Below are 19214 nucleotides of genomic sequence, written 5' to 3' on the forward strand. Positions count from 1 at the left end.
AATGACTAATAGTCCCCAACAATAGGTATCTACTGAATTAGGCAGAAAGTGTCATTCAGTCTGTTCTGGCAAAATAAGCAGCATTGTGCAGTCCTTCCTGATACCCATTATTGTACCAGTGACAAGACATGACAAGAGCTGCTTTGTCTGCCCCGCCTGGCGCTGCCCTGCTGGGGCAGAGCTGGCCTTTGAGGAATGACGTGTAAGAGGTCAGTGTTAGCAAATCTGCTTTTTATCCTTCTTGGCCACACTTTCATCAACAAGGCCTTATTTATACTGAGGTTTTTTCCTGAATTGATTTTACTATTCCCTAGCCCTGACAAGAATCATCAGTGCTAGCACTGTAAATGGCCTTCCATATTGTTACCTCAGACTTGTCCACATCTGATGTGACAAGATTAATACGACTGCTTTGGGGAAGTTCCCCATAATGCTCCTACCACTGCAGTTACTGAGGCTGGTGATGTAAACAGAAAGGTTTTTGTTTCTGTTGTAATAATAAATTCTGTTGAAATAATTTAAAGAATTTTGTGCCAGTACTTGGTGCAAGCAAAACCCTTAGACTGAAGCAAAGGTGAGGCCAGTAGTTCTGGCTTTTTCTTGAAGAAAGACGTATTAAGAATTGGGAAGAGTTTATATTGGAGAAGGGACTGGAGTTTAGGAAGAGATGAGTTCAATGGCTTTAAGTCCAGAGTAGGCAGCTGAAATGCTGATCAGTCTGTGAGTTTATTTGTAAACATCTTTGTGCATCCCTGTGTGCCAGGGAAGGAGAAAGCTGCTTTATAGGCTCTTTCCTAGACAACCCTATAGGGGCTATGGGAGATGCAGTTTCCTTGTGCACCCATTTGCAATGAAGTATTTGTGTAGAGCAATGATTGCCTACAATCTGTTTATAGAAATATGACAGGTTAATAACAATATGCAATCCAAAGAATGAAAAAAAAAAGGTTCAGAGCTCAGAATAAGAGATTTTTACCTCTCTTAACTGGATAATATATTCTTCCCCTTACAGCTTCTCGGCATTAGTTCATGGCTTTGGTGAAAAATGAGGCTTTACATAGTTCAGCTTTCTGCATCAGTGTAGCTGTATACGGGCATTAAGTCATTCATGGCAGACAAAGACAGAATGTGTCTATAATGCCATGCAAATGAATTTTAAAAAGGCAAAAAGAAAAAATCTGATTCTTTAGTAGGGAAGAAGTGTGCTGAATTGCATTACAATCTCTATGCATACGTATAGTCAGCATCTGGTACAAGGAGGCCAGGATTTTTAAAAGTGCAGAGTGAGCCTTTTCAGGGTCCCTGCAGTCTGAATAGAAACCCACACATCCTTATTATTTGCATATGGCCCCATTATGCTCTGGAATTCACAGAAGTCTATTCCACACTGGGAAACAGATTATTTTTTTTTCTTTCTGATGGAAATTATTGTTCCTCAGAGTAGCTAGAAGTTACTTGGCACATAATGTACTAAGCTATATTTTGCTTTCTTCTCTAGAATATCATGATTATTTTTTCCCCTCTCTGTTCTTTTAATCCTACAGCTTATATCCTCTTTGTGTTTCTAAAGGAATGTGATCGCTTTGATAGTAATTTTCTGCTATGAAGTGATCTATCTCCATATAACTGGTAAAAAGCCTCTATTGCTAACTGATCTTTTCAGACGGGTTTTATAATAAGGTTTTGAAGCCTTTTTCTCCTTCAGTCTTAATCCTCTGAAAATATTACACTTTAAAGCTCTATTTTTCAACAGAAGTAAGAGGTAAATATTGATTTATCTTTTTAAAATGTAATTATCTGCTCTGCCACAAAAAGCCTTGCAATGTGGCTTTAATATGGTTGGTTCCTTAATACAGTTTCAGTTAGCAGCACTAGAGAAAATTTAGATGAAGTATGTAAGGGAATAAAAATTTTTCATTTCAAAGACAAGAAAGGAGGAATCAATCTGGCACAGATACAGGAAAGCTGGTCCTGCTGACCACAGTTTGTCTGCAAGATGTTGTATTTGAGCTCCATATTAACAACACATGACGTTGGTTGAGGGAAACTGAGAGTTAATTAGGTTTAGAGGGGAAGGTCGAGAGACTTCTCGAAAGAGAAAAGTGCATGGAGAATAGTTCCTCAGGCTTTTTAGAGATGCATATCAGCTAATGAAATATCAGAACTACAGCACTTGCAGGCATCAAATGCATTTGTTGAATCACTCCATAATTAGTCACACAGTACAGGTAGTGCTATATGACGTGATGCCATGGTGTGGAAAGCCTTTAGATTTCTGCAGTGACTCTCTGATAAAAGCCAAAATATTAAATTGTGTGGCTTCTGGGTTTCCAGGGATATCACACTCAAACACAAGGGAATACTACTTGGGTAAAAAGCCGGGAATCATTCCTAAAAATATGTATATAGCACCATCTACTGACGTTATGAGTCTTTGCAGGAGAATGTTTCTAAACCTGAAGACCTATGCATTACAATAGCGCAGCAGTTTTCCCCTAATTGGTGCAGGATCAGTCCCTCTTTCTGCTTTTGTCTCTGTAAACTCACATTAATTACAATCCCTGCCTCAAGAGTTTAGCAGCTAAAAAATGTGATAAAATAAAGCACAGCAGCTGGAAAGAAAAAATGAGGAAAACATGGAGGAAAAAATGAGACAAAAGATGAGTAGCCAAGTGAATCAGAGTATGTCATGGGGCAGAATTTGGTGTTGCTGCTAAAGGGAGTAATTTCTCAAGATGTCCTTTGAAAGTCCCACAACTTTCCTTTCTTCTGGCTTCAAGCTCCTGCATCCTCCTCCGAGCCAGGGCAACTCACCATCAAAACACCTTCATTCATCCCGTGTAATTTGTCTGCTGGTGTGACAGACTGACTGGAGTTGGGGGCTGCTGAAGACCAGAGCTGGTGTAACGTAGACAGCCAGGTGTGTGAATAAGGATGGGAGGAATGTGATGGTACCAAAGTTCTGTAAAGATTGCCTCAGTTACAATATGCAATTTCATTCTTGCTGGGTTATATTTAGTTCAATTGACCTGGCTTATTATTGTTATGTGGACATCAAGGTCAGTGTGTAAACAGCCAAGATGGCAACTCCTTAGGTGGGGTGGGCTCAGCTGTCAAAGGAACCTAAATGTGACCCTGCAGCCTCAGAGCAGGCTTATTAAACTGAGTGTTGACCAAAAGAGCACTGAGAAGAGGTAGTGCTCATCACCCAGCTACCAGTTAGGGTGTCCCCATGGCATATACGACCTATCTACCAGCTGCCGAACCAGAAACAGAATGCAGCTAGCATTGCTCTGCCAGTGGAGAGGAGCATGGGGACAGAAGTAGGACAAGACATGGAGCTGGGATAGTTGATCAAGGCAGTATGAAAGATTAGGATCATGGATAGTATTGCTGTTTGGCAGTTTTGGTATCATTTGGTACAGAGCACCTTTAGAGCCACAGCACTGCTGTTGTTTTGGAGTATGTCCCTCCTGAGCCATTCAAAACATGACTGAACTGATCTCAGAACCAACTGGACACTATATAACCTTATTTTTTGTAGATGCACCTCAAATTGTCATCCTGCCAGATTCCTGCACATCAACTGGATTACCTAGTTGTTCCCTGGAAGAAGGACTTGTGTCTATTACTTGTGAATCCTTTTCTCAAGTCTTTGACTTAGGTTGTTTGGTCCTACAAAAATGTATTAACAATAAATAATGAACGTTAAAAAATCACACTCATTCTGTCGCTGATTTTAGTTTTCCTAGGAAAGCAGATGCTTGCTAGATGGAGTGGTGGTACGGTATTGAGCCCAGGCTGTGCACCGAACAGGATGCTAATGCATGCAGGACAACCCCCGAAATAATTTCCTGCTTGCCTCTGTCTTTACCCTTCAGCATGACAAGGTTGGTGTTTAAACAGTGGTCACACACTCTTTCTCAGAATCTTGTAAAGTATTTTTACTTCTCTTGACCAAAGTAGTAAGTCAGTACTTTGGAATGTGTTGTCTGTGTCTGTATCAAGCCAGAAACAGACTGTGCACATGAAAATTGTTTAAAGAACAGCTTTTTTAATCATTTACAAAATGCATATTCAAAGGCCTCTTTCCACAGCTGTATCAAGAACAATTTCCAAGAGGCAATTTCCATTTCTGAATTCCAAAGCCCACTTCTAAGCAGTACAACGCTGAGAAAGCTTTCCCTTCTCTTATCTTGAGGCTGCGTGAGTAGCATTTCTCAAGGTGTAGTTTCCAGATCCCATATAAATCAATGGAGCCACTGTGGCAGGCAGTGGTCCTGTTGTCCCACTAGCGCTTGCACAACTATGGGCTTGTCTGGATTATGGACCTGACTGATGTAAACTAATCATTTGTTGCAGGATTAATGTGCAGCTGGACCGATGCCCTTGCCTGTCTACTGTATGCCCGCGGGAGTGCGAGTGTCCGCACCTGTCGCCATCTCTCAGCAACGGCACACGCTTACATCAGTTTATGCTGATCATTAAACCTCACCCTGAGGCCATTTCTCGGCTGTTCTATCTCTGATTCACAGAAAAATGCTGTCCTGGGCTTGGACTCCCTGCCCTCCAGGCTTATGTCCGGTTTAGTCTGCGGATGCTGATGTTTTCCACTGTCATTAGACAAAAGTGGCATTTAGCGGCTGTTCCTTAGCCTGAATGAAAGGCATCGTCAGCCTTAGTCACGTTAACTACCCATAGACCCAAGGCGTATTATAAACCACTTAAATTTCTAGCACCGTGTAATTGCACAGTCCGTTTCACACACATGCGTGTAAAACTGTACGGGGTGAATGAAGGGCTGGTGCTGGGAAGCCCATCTCTCACAGGGATGATTGATGGACAGAAAAGGACAGCACGTAAGGCGCCGGTTATGCATACAGCTCAGGGATGGCAGCAGAGTTCTGACTTGTTATGCACGTTTTCAGAGGTTCTGCGCAGTTGCTGTCGGTGTGCAAAGCACTCGGGGTTTGCACACATGAACAAAGCCGCTCTCCGTTCTGCAAACCGCACATGACAAACACCCACCACTGAGGCGCGGACGCACTTTGAAGGCCAGGGTCTCGGTGGCCGCCACAGCCACCGAGCAGCCCCAGGACCGCGGCTGCTGCAGCGGATCGAAAGATAAACCCGAGGCGGCAGCTGCTCCCTCCTTCTCGCCGCGCCGCGGGAAGGCCCCGACTCCCGCCGCTGCCCGCCCCTCAGCAGCCGCCTACAGCCGGCGCAGGGAGGGGAGCGCCGCTCCCTCGCGAGAGGTGCAGCTCGCCGCAGCCCCGCCCCGCCCCGCCTCGCCTCGCTGCCGGGCCGCGGGCGGGCTGTCGGGGGAGGGCCGGCGGGCGCGCAGCGCAGCGCGGCGGGCAGCCATGATGGTGGGTCTCAGGGCGGCCGCGGTGCCGGGGCGGGGAGGGCGCGGGCGACCGGGTCGCTAACCTGTGCGCTTTGTCTCCCCCCGCACCGTCCCGCTGCTGGCCGTGCCCCTCCGCGTCCCCCCGGCCCGCTCCGCCTCCTCCTCCTCTTCGCCCCTAGCAGGAAGGCTCGGACGACGGCCCAGATTTCCTCTCGGAGGAGGACCGAGGTGTAAGTGCCGCGGGGAGGTGTTGGGGACCCCGGCGCTTGGGGGCTGGAGGGGGGGGAAGGCGGGTTGGCCCCTTTCCCCGGGGCCCAGTCTCTGCTGCCCGGCCCAAGCCCACTGTTGGGTACCCGGAGGGAGGTGGGATGCCTGGCGGAGGCAGGCAGCCGGGGCACGGGGTGTGTGTGTCTCCCGGGGTCTGCGGACGTGGGGATAGCACGGTCTCCCTCTGGGTCTGGTGTCCGTGTGTCTCGCTGTGAATTTTTCATTGTTCTGTCACCCAAGTTTTGGAAGGGCAGTTCTTCCTTGCTTCTGTGGGGCTGGCTTGGGAGGGGATGTTGTGTCTGTGATGAAGATTCACGTCCTTCCCTGCTCTGATGTGGGCCCTCTCCCTCTGCACACCCCTAGGTTGTCCGATCCTCCTGACCAGGCTGACCAGCCTGGTGGAGAGCACCAGGTTCCATCTTTATTCGTGAGCTAGGGCCTGTGTGAAATAGCCCTGCCCTCTCTTCTGTCTTTAGGCCCTAGAGGCTCTCCCATAGATAACAATGGGACATTTACAGGCACACACTGCATAATAAACTCTTTATTGGAAAGAAGTTCTGTCGCTGGGACAGGATGCCACGATTATGTTCCTTACTGAGAAAACCTTTTCTCTGCCCTGCTCTTTCTGGCCTTCATTTCTCTTCCGACTGCTGCATCCATCTTTCTTTAACTTGTCTGCCTTACTTAAGCAACAAATCAGCTAATCTAGTATAATTTACTCAGACTGATTGCCCCTATTGGTTAGAATCTTAAGAAAGAATGACTGAGCAAGGTAGGAGAGCAGCTTCTGGGTTGCCTAGGCTGTTGCTGGTTATTAAAAGTGTCTGCATCTAGTACATTGCCAAAAATACAAAATCTGAAAAAAACACTATGTTGGTATATCCTGTTGCCATGCATGCCATACTCAAGCATCAAATATAATGTTAAGTATTAAGCATTTTTTGACTGTATGTATGTGGTAGGAGATCAGTGTGTTTTATGTTCAGCTTACGGACAGAAATTAAAAAAGAAATTCAGGTATCGTGTTAGGCCAGTTCAAGCCGCTGTAGAGCTTTTGTCTTTAATTATACAGCTATTTAGTAAGAATACTGGATGAAAAGAGAGAAAGAGGAAATTGTTGCCCTTTGAGCATCTTCAGAACAAGGACTGAAGAACTTGTTATTTATGGAGTGGTATTTTACATAGGTCATCCCCGGTGTATAGGAACAGACACTGAAATGCACAGTTAGGTTGTCTTTTTACCTGAAGGTGCAGGTAGAACATAACAATGCAGATCTGGTCCTGTGTGAAATGTGTTTGTTTGCTTGTTAGGTTGTTAGTTTTCCCTCTAAGGCTATAGGTAGTCAGAGTGCACAAGGTACTTTGAAAGCCTTAAGAAATCTCTTAGCAGTCTTGTTTATGCTGTTGGACAACTTACATCATCTCAGTTGGCCAAGTGCAGCTCTTCATTTTCCTTCCCCTCCCCCAGCTTCATCCAGCACTGAGGAATTAAACAAGAACAGTGTCCTCCTCTTTTCACTAATTTTTTTAGGTTGCTTATTTTCAGTCACTGGGGTTTTAATTTTCTCACTGCTGTGTAAATCCCTGGGGTTAAAACACAGGGTATTTGCATGATTTTGGTAACAGAAGATCTAATCAAAAGCAATACTGTCAGTCTGTTAATGAATGGAGTTGCTGTACTTTAATCTTCAAAACAGTAACTTTTTCTTAGCCGTAGTAAAAATAAGGAACTCTTCATAAAGTGTTTCCCTCATTCTGATTTGTTGCCTTTCTCTGTTTGCAATTAAAAAAGGAGCAGGTCACGCCTTTATTTGAAGGCATGGATGGCAAGTTAGAGTAATAGAGCGAGTAATAGAGTAATAGAAAGAGTATTCTTTCCTCTCTAGAATTCAGATATTGCTATGATCGTATGCTTCTGATTCTTCAGAATCATTTTGGTCAGCTACAGTTGTGTTAAGTTTAACATGGGGCAGTGGGATAGAAGGTGGGCTGGAAATTATGCTGATGCCACATGGAACACTAATTCTCAAACAATTGTATGATACCATATGGAGCCTTTTCTGGAGAATTGTCAGAGCACTGCGAATCATCTTTGAGGAAGTAGCAGTGGGTGGTCTGTAGAAGGAACTTACTATAAATGGTCTGCATAAAATGAACTTGCTGGAGTTGCTTTTCTGAATCTCACTTAGGAAGATACTGTTGAGTTTGCTTGGAGTAACTGTTCCTGTTGGGGTTTTTTATGCTCTCTCTACTGTAAACAATAAATGCTTTGAAAGGTGGTATAGTGTTGCTCTACTGGTATTGTCCTGTGTATTTTATATAGATGTAAACTTAAGCCGGCTTGGCTAATGCTCTTGTCTAGTCATTCGGGGAAAACGAGCTACCCCTTGGAACAGGTCTGCTAGGAACTTAATGGTGTGAAGACACTGTAATCTCTTGTTGTAAAAGTATTGTTTGTTTCCCTGCCTTGTGTATTTATCTGCCTGTAAAGAACCCACTGAAGGAAGAGTCCTTTTTCTCTTAACAGTTTTGAAAGAACTTAGAGTACAGAAGTTACTGTTGTTAATGGATGACATTACCGAGGAATGTAGGGTTTGGTTGTTTCCCTTGTCTCTACGAGCTTCCTTTCATTACCATTTGAAGTGTAATTGATGCTTGAGCAAGAGCTAAATCTTCTCCCTGCATTGTGTTCTTTTAGTACTCTAACATTGCTTAGCCCTTGGCTTCTTGTGTTTTCAAGACTCTGAATAAGACTGAAACTTTCTTGGTATTGCATAGGAAAGTGTAAAGCACCTAAATTAAGTTAGCTTTTGTTTTGCAAGTTGTTCAGCATGGATGTAGAGTACGTATCTAAGCAGTTGTTGTATGTATTAGATTGGGAGGGAGGGGCAAGATGCAAAGGGACTGTATCCCACCTCCATTTTTTCCTGAATTTAAGGTACTTCCATTTCAGTTTTCATCCAGATCAGATTTTTCATCCAAATCAGGTTTGGTAGCATTTTGTATTTTCATTTTCTGTTCTTTGTGACTAGAAAACCATGGTGGCGGTTTTCTTGTGGAAGTAGTGGTGAAGAGATTGCTTAAGTTTGTTGTGTGATGATGTTGTTTGTGAATTTAATTGCTGGTAATACAGTGTGAACCATTGTGTCACATGAATACATATAAAGTCTTTCAACTTTCTGATTGTCTTTGACACCTTTCGTAAATGCTTCATTACCATTGCAGATGAAAAGGTTCCCTGTTGGCAGTCAGGCTACACAGCATAATTTAACATATGATTAAACTCTTCAGAACTGTTACAAACTTAACTAGTATGACTCAAACAAATAGTCCTTTACAGTTGTATGTCATGAGTGAAGTTATGGTCTTTTGGTTCTGATTTTCTCAGCACTGGTAAGCATGTTGTTTCTGGAGTTGTGAACAGTGCATATGGCCAGGGTGCGCTGCGCTAGAGACTGCATACACACTAGTGACAAACTCAAACAGCTGTTACACTGAAACTTAGAATTTTGTATTGTACGACTTTTAAAAAAAAGGTGGAAAAAAAGCTATTTGAGTAGAAACTTTTGTGACCTGTGAAAGGCTAGAAAATCCTTTTGGATAATCCAGATTATTTGCTGAGATTATTCGGTTCATGTATCTGGGGGGACTGGTGAAAAACAAACAGTACTTCAGACAGTGTGGCTACTGAAAACTTACTTGCAAGCTGAAAAATGTGGAGTCATGACATAAGGCAGACATTGGTATGTCAGATTATATTTTTCTTTCCTAAATTAGATGGTAAAGACATTGGAAATTTAGTAGGAGCTATGAGATTCTGCCTCTGAGAAGTGATCTGCAATGGATCGTTGCATGATAATATGCCTTTGTGTGAGGCTGTGACCCCCTAAACCTTGGAGGAACAAAACAAAAAGCGATGCCTGAATCACGTGTCCGTATATGTTACTATGCAGTGGTTTTAATGATTTCCAACTTTGTTGTTAGGAAAAGCTATAACTATTTGTGTAATAGCTATTGAATTCTTACATTTTGCTAGTTTAGCAGAATATGCTAGAGTGTATGATTTTGGTTTTACTTTAATACATTAATTCTAAAATATGCTAGTCTTGTTGCTGCTACATAAGCATTGAGGTTAACAAGAAAACTAGAATGGGTGCTGACCACTGTGATTTAAGATGAGGATTAAGATAACTAGTGGAAAACAAGATGTGGCAGTTGATGCTTCTCTTTAGTGCTGTTCAGTGCCTTGCAGAGTTACCTTCTAAATCTGCTCGTTTGTAACCTTTGTACTCTGTGTTGCCGAGACTTAACGCGTTTTTGTACTTGAGTATCGACTTCAAAATGTAGTTCTGGGAATGCCTGGGAGGAAAAAGTCTTTGTCCTTGTGTATCAAGGTATTTTTATGCTGTAGAATGTAATGTAGAATTTCTAGAAAAATTGCAGCACAGAATAAAACAGAGGGTGTCAGTGAGGAGTAGGCCTCATGAGCATGGCATTGAAACTTCTTTTTTTGACACTGAGTGGAGAAGATTTCAGAGTTAGCCTTACTACTTATAACAATATTCTGAATGTCTGTTGATCATAATGATGAAATTGTCATGGGACAGACTGCTCTAGAACAGTGAGGGTACAAAGGTGAGCGGACTCAAATTCCTGGTTGGGATCTAGACGAGATCAGTTCCACCAAATACTGTTGAATTCTTTTGTCCAGTTACTGCCAAACATTGCAGTGTTCAGTCATCTTCAAATTTTTCTGTGTTTGACCATTGTCTCTCTCTTTTTTTTCTTTTTTTTTTTTTTCCCCAATGTGACTTTAAGAATTATTGTATGAGACAGTTCAGGTTTCATGTCTTGTGGAGGAAAAAGAGTGTATTCCTTGCACTTTTGCCATTACTCATGCTGTTTTTGAAGAGATTGAAATCTTAGTTTTAGTTTTTGTGTTGGGGTGTTTTTCTGTGTGTGGGGGTTTTGGTGGGTTTTCAATATTTTTTTTCCCCCAGAGGAATATTTCCAGAGAGATTTAGGTCTGGGAAGTTCAGGATATTTTTTTATTATTATTATTTTTTTTAAGCTTTTTCAGTATGTCATGGGAAATGTTAAACAAAAGAATAGTGTTAAGACTGTGAGTAAACCATGTCTTTAGTAGCTCTTGCTTCTTTGGAATATAGGACCACTTTTCTCCCATAATTACCTTTACGAGTACATTTATTTACAGCAGGTTGTCAGTTTGGGAGAGTAGGGGGGATGAAGAGAGAAATAAATAAAAACACCTTCTGAACTTGCTGCTGTCTGTAAGTATACTTTGACCATATCATTACTAGCAAGTTAACAATACACAAATAAAAATAGTATACTAACAAGGAGTATGGTAAAGGAAATTGCTTGTATTATCAGGTGTGCTGTAAGGAGTACTACTGGATTTCTTTTTGTGCTGGAAACTATCTTTTAATGTTGATTTTTTTTTCTTTGTAATCTTCAGTCTTTTATGGATGTTCAGCATTGCAGGATCAGAGTTTTTCTCAAAGGAAAAATATGGGAAATATAATTAACTTTTTTTTTAAATTAAGCTGAAGAGATTTTTCTTTGTTTAGCTTAGAGCAATAAATGTAGATCTCCAGACTGATGCTGCTCTGCAAGTGGATATCTCAGATGCACTCAGTGAGAGGGACAAAGTGAAATTCACTGTCCATACAAAGGTAAAAGCTTGGGTTTGTACACTGAACAACTTCTTAATTATATAGAAGAGAAAGTTTCTTCATGTATTGAAACAAATGTAGAACAATGCAGGTGAAGTGAAAAGGTAGCTTTATATTGTTTTTAAGAGACTGTGTAGCTGCAGTGCTAAAGTTGGCTAAAATTTAAGGGGTTAAAAACTGTTTAGAAAAAAATGACATTCCATGCTTATAAATTGGCCTGATTGCAGGTAGAATCTTTAATATATCTTAATACTTCAGTGTAGGTTTTTTTTTGTTTGTTATTTTAGATTAGCTGTGGTTTCAGATATTAAAATGTATTTCATAATGGAATTACATGCAAGAATATTTTTATGGCTTTTCTTTCTTAGATTTGAATGTTTATTGATTGCAGAATCATAAAATAGTTGAATAAAATTTCTGGGGATCATTTAGTCTCATCTCCTCCCTCCCTCCCATCACTAAATTGGGTGGACCAGAGCTCGTTGCTCAGAACTTGTCCATTTGGGTTATGAATATCTCTGAGGGTGAAGACTCTATAACCTCTTTGGGCAGCTCATTCCAATTGACTGCTGCACTAATAAAGATGGGGGTAATTACTGTTGTATGAACTTTGCTTTTGGTCAAATCAGTACTTGGATGGTTGGATTATTTTAATTTTTACAGGGATATTCTGTTGTTCCTTTACGGTGTTTTTCCTGTAGTAATGGAAAACTTTTCATTATTCTTCTTCCTTTTTCCTTTCTAGAGTTCCTTACCAAATTTCAAACAAAATGAATTTTCTGTTGTCCGGCAACATGAAGAGTTTATTTGGCTTCATGATTCTTTTGTTGAAAATGAGGACTATGCTGGCTATATCGTAAGTATTGCAGTTCTTTTGGTTTAAGTGCACTGTTTTCTGAGGGCTGTATCTGAATTACTTGTGGCTGCTTTTAAATGCAATGGAAATGGCAGATGTTCATTCCTTCTAAAATCAGATCAGATGCTCTAATAGTTCATTTTATGCAGTTACACAAAATTAATGGTTGAAGCAGGGTTGGAGGAAAGTTAATGTAGTTGTCATACTTTCTTGCCTTTTTTTTCTACAACGGACTGAGTAGTTTAATCTGTATCCAAGTATATCTTCAGTCCACCATGCTAAAACTGTGGGGGATAGGTGAACTATGTAACTTGGTGGTATTGTTTTTGCAAGCTAATGTTTAACCTAGTTTCATGTTGCCTTTGTTTTAGCTGAAATGGCAGGGTACAGTAACTGAGTTCTAGTAATCACACTTTTCCAGTTTTCATGATGAAGATCAGAATCATTTTACCATAAATCAGTTGAAGGGGGGGGGGGAAGCAAGGCAAATACCATCTAGAACTACAGAGAACCTTAATACACAACTGAACAATTTATGTTTTGAAGTTTATTTCAGGCCTCCAGGGAGCTGAGGTCACAAAATAGCCACCTTACAATGCTACCTATTAAAAATGAGTGCTGCTGTTCATACTTTAATTACAAATAGTAATTTTTGTCATCTTTATGTGAAAGTTAGGTATTAATTTTGTTTTGGGGAGAGCGTGTCTACTGATTCACAAGGTAAACGTATTTCTAATTGATATGGGGGTACATTATGATGAATATAACCTGTGATGTGTCATACCATTCTTGAGCTAGTCTTTTTTTTTTTAGTCAGAAAAACTTGTTTGAAGTGGCTAGACCTTCAGTGTGGCAATAACTAGTTTCAGACAGTTGACTACATTGATGCCAGGTTTTTCTTTTTTTTTTGTAACACGTTAATGTAATGGACAAATAGCGGTGACATAAAATTTAAGCATAGCTTAATTTTGTTCTATGTCCCTTTTCTTTCGACAATTGAGGATTAGTTTGAATGCAGTATTTTCTTTTTCTATCTTAATATGCTGTACTACAAGATTAACATATGGACTTCTTTACTGTGTGCTTTGTTATTTCAACAGATGTATCTTTAATGTCAACAGTGCTGCAAGAAAGAACTAGTGCCTGCAAACAATATGGAATGGGTTTTTTGGTTTAAAGTTTGGGGGGGGGTTATAAATGGATGGTGTGGAAACAGTTGTGAATTTATTTTTATTTTTTTCTTTAAACAAGAAATATTCTTACCAAATAAGCTAAACCAAAACCAAGTAAAAAATAATGATTTCAAGTTTTAGTTTGTTGTCATGAGAAGGCTTGTTATCTAGGTATTATTTAGTTTCTCTAGTTATTAAACCATTGAAGCCATGAATACATTAATAAAGTATTAACTAATACTTTCTTAATCTTCAAGAACACTTGGCCAAAATTGGTATGGTAATGCAGCATGTCTAACTCATGAATGAAGTACTTTATCCATGAATGCTGTAATGACTGACGAAAAAGAGCGCCGTGTATTAAAAAGCTGCAGGCAATCCACAGTTGCTGGGTGTTGTTTGACTGAGAAGAAGAACAATTAAAAGAAAATTGATTTAATTCCAGATTCCTCCAGCACCACCCAGGCCTGACTTTGATGCCTCAAGGGAGAAATTGCAGAAACTTGGAGAAGGGGAAGGATCGATGACTAAAGAAGAATTCACCAAGATGAAACAAGAACTGGAGGCGTATGTAAACTTGATTACTACTTTATTCTCTTTTTTCCTGTATCTATCAACTTTTAATGCTGTCTGCTATTTCATGTTTCTGATTTCACTATAATGGTTCTCTGTGAGTTATAGGCTTGAGAATCCAGTTGCTACATAACCAGGGTTATCTTACTGATCATGATCAGAGCCATTAGGAAAATTGTAGAAATTTCATGGAAGATCTTCTGAAGCAGGAAAAAAAAAATCAGGCTATTCTTGAGCATTCTTTTATAAGAAAAAGACTACTTAGATCCCTTTCTTCACAGAATATGTGCAAAAGCAGGAGGTAACCTGTATCTTAGTTCTGGTGTTCCACAGTTTATAAGCAGAGTGAGACTTTAAGGTTTATACATGTAGTGACTGAACTAGGGAGTTTTGGATGTGGTTGGTACTGTAAATGTGGATGCCAACTTTCTATTCCCCCAAAAATCTGAAGATTACTGGAAAATACTTTTTTTTTTTTTTTGGTCTTCTGGCACTCCCTTTTTCTTTTTTTTTTTTCTTCTCTTGCACAAGGAGAATGTACTTCCTGAAAATAGTATTTTCCTTTACTGTGAATTTAATGTGTATTGAAATACCAGCTCTAAGGCTTTTTGTTTCATTCTGAATTACACAGTGAAGTGTCTCCTTGCTTCATTCACTTCCCTTATCATGCATTCACTTCTTTGATCTTTTCCCTGTCATTGGTTTCAGTTTTCAAATGTATATTTACACTGCTTCTAGACTACTGCTATCAAGAGCTCTGAATTGGCAAGAAAAGTACATAGAACTCTTAGAACTGCTGCTTTCTCTCCAAACTCCAACTGCTGTGAGCGTTTTAAAAAGCTCTATTACTAGTGTTACGTACACAACATAATTTATAGCAGAGTAGATATACACTTCATATGCAGAAAACTGGAAATTAGCAAAACACTATAGATTTTAAAGAATCTGTGGTTTTCCAGCGGCCCTGATCATGATTCTCTTGTGGTCTGGTTAGGGGTTGGATAACACAGAAAACTTTGGGTTTCTTCTACTGCCACCTCCATCCTCTGCATCCTCCTTTTTTGTCTTCACTGAATGACTACTACTCTCACTGAGATCAAACATCTCCCAACACTGGCCCTGCTGGTTTGCTGGTATGTAAATCTTAACCTCCTTGCACATAGTGGAAGCAAAAGTGTTAATTATCATTTCACCGTTTGACTTCAGAATGGGGAAAGAAGCCCCTTCCTCATTTCTAGACAGGTTCTATCTTACTGAATTTCCAAAGCAAAGTGAATTCTAGCAAACTTGTATTGATAAGAAAGCCTTCCCATTAAATTACAAATGCTTTAATCCTGAGTTGGCTCAACTGGGCAACTATGTGATTGTCATGGTTAAATGTGATTCCTTTGATTTTTCTTTTTTTTTTTTTTTTTGGTTGTACCTGCTAAATGCAACACTTAATTTCACTTTTAGAACCACTATGAAGCAAGACATCCATGTAAGCTTTGTCCCCAAAGGCTAGGTGCTTTAACATGGAATGAAAGACTTCCATCTAAACAGCTAACAAAACTACAAGAACATTTAAATAAGTAAGGAGGGTGCAAATAGGCAAGGGGATGGAGATGGGGAGGAAGGAATTTGCACATCAGCTATATTGTGCCTAGTGACTAATCTGTATCTCAGTTTTTTTGGTTTTGGGGAGTTGGGGAAAGGACTATCAAACGAGGTTACACTTTCAGCAACCCTATGTTAGCTAGCCCTAAAAATTAGAATGCATTTCTTGTGCTTTCATTAAAAGCCTCTCTGTAATGTGTTCAGGCTTCTGATTTCCCACTAGTATTAACATTGTACTATTTATTTATCCCTATATCAAATACTGGAGTGATAACCTCTACAACATCAGCTTGTAATTTTGTAGCCTTACTGAGGATCCTTTAAAGATGCTCACTAGGCTTACCTCAAGCTTAATCGCTTCGTGTTAAATTCTTATGTTTTGTCTTGTTTCTTGTTTTCAGTGAGTATTTGGCAATATTCAAGAAGACAGTTGCAATGCATGAAGTATTTTTGTGTCGTGTGGCAGCACATCCTATTTTGAGAAAGGATTTAAATTTCCATGTATTCTTGGAATATAATCAGGATGTGAGTATTGAAAACTGAATTGCTGGGAAGAGAAATCAAGATGTACTTTTGTGGTAGGATGGAAAATTGATTAAGAGGGATTTACCTCCTGGAGTAAATGGCATCAATTCCTTCATTCCAGACATACTTCTGTCATAAAAGGTAGAAATTCGTTTAGGCTGTATAAGTTCATTTTCCTGCCCCCTGGGGAACCAAATGCACTATGTGCTCTAACCTCAGCTTCAAAAATACTAATGATAATTCAGTATGTTTTGGGTTATTTGTTTTTTGTGGGGTTGCTAACAAAACTAGAGATGATTTCTAATGAAATGTTCTGATAAGTAGAGCCTTTTTGATAATAATGTAGGTGAAAATTTATTCCGTTTTTTTTTTCTAGATATTGGACTACTGTGGGTATCTGCATGTTACATACTGAATTGCTATCTAATTTTTGAGTTAATGGAGACTTACTGGATTCATGATGACTGGTGTCAGTTAGTGATTGCTCATATCCTGCGAACAGTTCTTAGTTGCTTTTTAAAAATCGCAGAAATTGGCATTAAATGTTGAAGAAATCATTGGAAAGACTGGCTCAACTGAATACATGCGTAACTTCAAAATATGTTACAGGGGATCCTCTTGTTTCTTGATGTAGAAATGCTTACTGGTTCAGGAACTCAGTTTACTTAAATTGGGCAAATTTAGATAGGAAGAGTCTGAGACTGAAACCAACATCTTCAGTGCACTGAGGAGTAAATGCTTTCAGAGAAAGTCAAAGATCTGCCATTTGATAAATACTGCATTATTGATAACTGAAATGTACATCTTGTACATTGGTATTATTTGTAGATGCTAGAATGTTGCTGGGTTTTATGATTTTTTTGTTGTGGGTTGTTTGGGGGGGTTCTGGTGAGTTTGTTGGTGTTAATGCAGAGTGTAAGACTATCTGTTTATTATTTTTTTTAAAGCTTCTGTTGCCTTCAGAAAATGAATCAACTTGATAAATGAATTTGTTTTTCAGTTGAGTGTTCGTGGGAAAAATAAGAAAGAGAAACTCGAAGACTTCTTTAAAAATATGGTTAAATCAGCAGATGGTGTCATTGTTTCAGGAGTAAAGGTGATTACTGCTTAATTTGTCAAGATTTAAAATATATTAACTTTGTTGTGCGCCTTTTTTAATGAAGCAGAATTTTACATATCTATATGAAATGGATTTTTCTAACAATGTCTAACTTAAATTTTAAGAGGCAGAGTATGGAAAGGAACCTGTAGCCCTGGATGCAAAATAAGTGAGAACTATCTGAGGGCTTTCAGTACTCTTTCCCCTGATTCATAAAATTAAGCAATTTTTAAATCCATATAAAATTGATAATCTGGGTGGGTTTTTTTTTTTGTTCTGGCCTGTCATTTTATATAGTCGAAGAGCTTTCCCAACTGCTGCAGCTCAGAAGTTACTAAAACAAGTGTGCATTTTACCAGCCTTGTAACATCCTTCTACTGTTTCAAAAGTAAGAGCAGTGATAAAGCTGGCACTGTTTTTCCCAATAGATACAAGCATGTAACTGAGACCAAAAAAAAAAAAAAAGCCAAAAAATAATTTTAATGAAAATTCTGTTTCATTTTGACTTTTCCAAAAGTGGAAAGGTTGGTTTTGTAACAGTCATAAATTCTGCAGAAGATTATTTTGATCTCCTTTCTTCCTAGTGCTAACTTTCAATTTACAAGCCAGTAAGAGGAGCTGAAGTTCCTAGTTGTAAAATCTTTGAGTTTTGGAGCTGCTGGATAGTTTCTGTAACTGTGAATTGTGACTTGAAGGAAAATACAAAGTCCGAATAATCAGGGGTTTTCATAAGCACGTTGTTCCAAGCCGTGTTGTAGGCTGTTCCGTGGTAATGAGCATCTATGCTATTTTAGAGGTTTTAAAAAATAAATATAAACTAAATATCTCCAATTGTAATAGAGAAAATATTAATTTTTACCTCTATTACCAACTTGAAAGAAATATGTCATCAAGATCAGCGTTCCTGAGCTAGAAGTTCCTATTGTCTCTGCTGTGACTTTAGCATCTGTGCAACTGGGTGTCTCTCTTTCCCCTGTCCCCCTTCCCACCCCCACCCCCATTTTTCTAGGTAGGTGTCCTTTTATTAAGTACTTGACATTTATTACATTTTTCTGTCATGAAAGTGGTAGTTAGCAGATAAGCTATTTCCTTCACTTTAGGTTTAGCTATTTAGACCTTTAAGACAATTAATATGAATTCTTACTGAGTTCTTATTAAATTCTGAATAAAACTTCAGATCATAACAAAATAAGTGAAGAAGAAATCAGTTTACATAAATGGTGTTTCAAACACAAAAAATAGATTGCATTTCATGTCACAGCAACAGCAATATATGCAAATTTAATCTGCAGTTGCTCTGTACAGAGTGAGTGGAATCCTGGTTTTTTTTTAAGTTGTTCTTGTTTTTTGTAGGATGTGGATGACTTCTTTGAACATGAAAGAACATTCCTTGTAGAATATCACAATAGAGTCAAAGATGCTTCTGCCAAATCTGATAAAATGACAAGATCACATAAAAGTGAGTTCTTTCTCCAGGGTGAAAATAATGCTGGTTAAAATGTACAGAAGTGGTTCATGAGGAGTAGTAAGTTTTAGGTTTTGGTTTGCATGTAAAAAGTGAATTAATTTCTCCAAATGTCTTCAAAATGTCTAAAGAAGTTTAATCTGACTTTCAAAGTTTAGCTTTTGTTGTAATAGACTAAAGGGAGTAAGAACAGCCGGATGCAGCACTGAAGATATCTTAATGCTTCATGTTGTCCCTCTGGAAGAGAAACACACTTTCAGTAATATTTTTTCAAAGTCTGATTCTTAGTCTTATATGTGGAGGTCTGCAATATAGCAGTATGTGTGATTTTACTCCCAGTGAAGTTGCGCTTAACTGGATGAGCTTGCATTCATCAGAGCACAATTTCTTGCCACACTAAGCACTGCATTACCTTGCTGAGCAACAAATTCCTATTTGGGCTATTAGTTCTAGACTGGGAGTCAGGTTTCCATTTTTCAGCTTTTTAGAATGGAGATGGGAATGTGTACATGCAGTAGCTTGATTTCCGTGACACCTTTTCTTACTGAGGCAAGATTTTCCACTTAGCTTCGTGAGCTGAGTGCTAGCTAATGTGATTTCTGGAAGCTCAAGATAGTC

General features: G+C 39.5%; 1 protein-coding gene across 2 annotated transcripts in view; it reads left to right on the plus strand.

Annotated features, from left to right (window-relative positions):
* Positions 1-5204: 5204 nt before the first annotated feature.
* Positions 5205-19214, plus strand: part of SNX6 (sorting nexin 6) — a 30285-nt gene continuing 16275 nt past the window's right edge. Inside the window, exons 1-8 of one of the 2 annotated variants that reach the window (XM_061367592.1) lie at positions 5205-5369; positions 5527-5577; positions 11206-11310; positions 12056-12166; positions 13784-13905; positions 15909-16032; positions 17033-17128; positions 18485-18590. In XM_061367592.1, coding sequence (XP_061223576.1) covers positions 5364-5369; positions 5527-5577; positions 11206-11310; positions 12056-12166; positions 13784-13905; positions 15909-16032; positions 17033-17128; positions 18485-18590 — 721 coding nt within the window. In that variant the 5' untranslated portion in view covers positions 5205-5363. The remainder of the gene's footprint in view (positions 5370-5526; positions 5578-11205; positions 11311-12055; positions 12167-13783; positions 13906-15908; positions 16033-17032; positions 17129-18484; positions 18591-19214) is intronic. The other variant, XM_061367593.1, reaches the window with a different exon arrangement.

The sequence above is a fragment of the Neopsephotus bourkii genome, unplaced genomic scaffold (assembly GCF_033783945.1).
Source record: "Neopsephotus bourkii isolate Nb327-2 ecotype Australia unplaced genomic scaffold, CSIRO-AGI_Nbou_v1 NB_1388, whole genome shotgun sequence".
NCBI lineage: Eukaryota > Metazoa > Chordata > Aves > Psittaciformes > Psittacidae > Neopsephotus > Neopsephotus bourkii.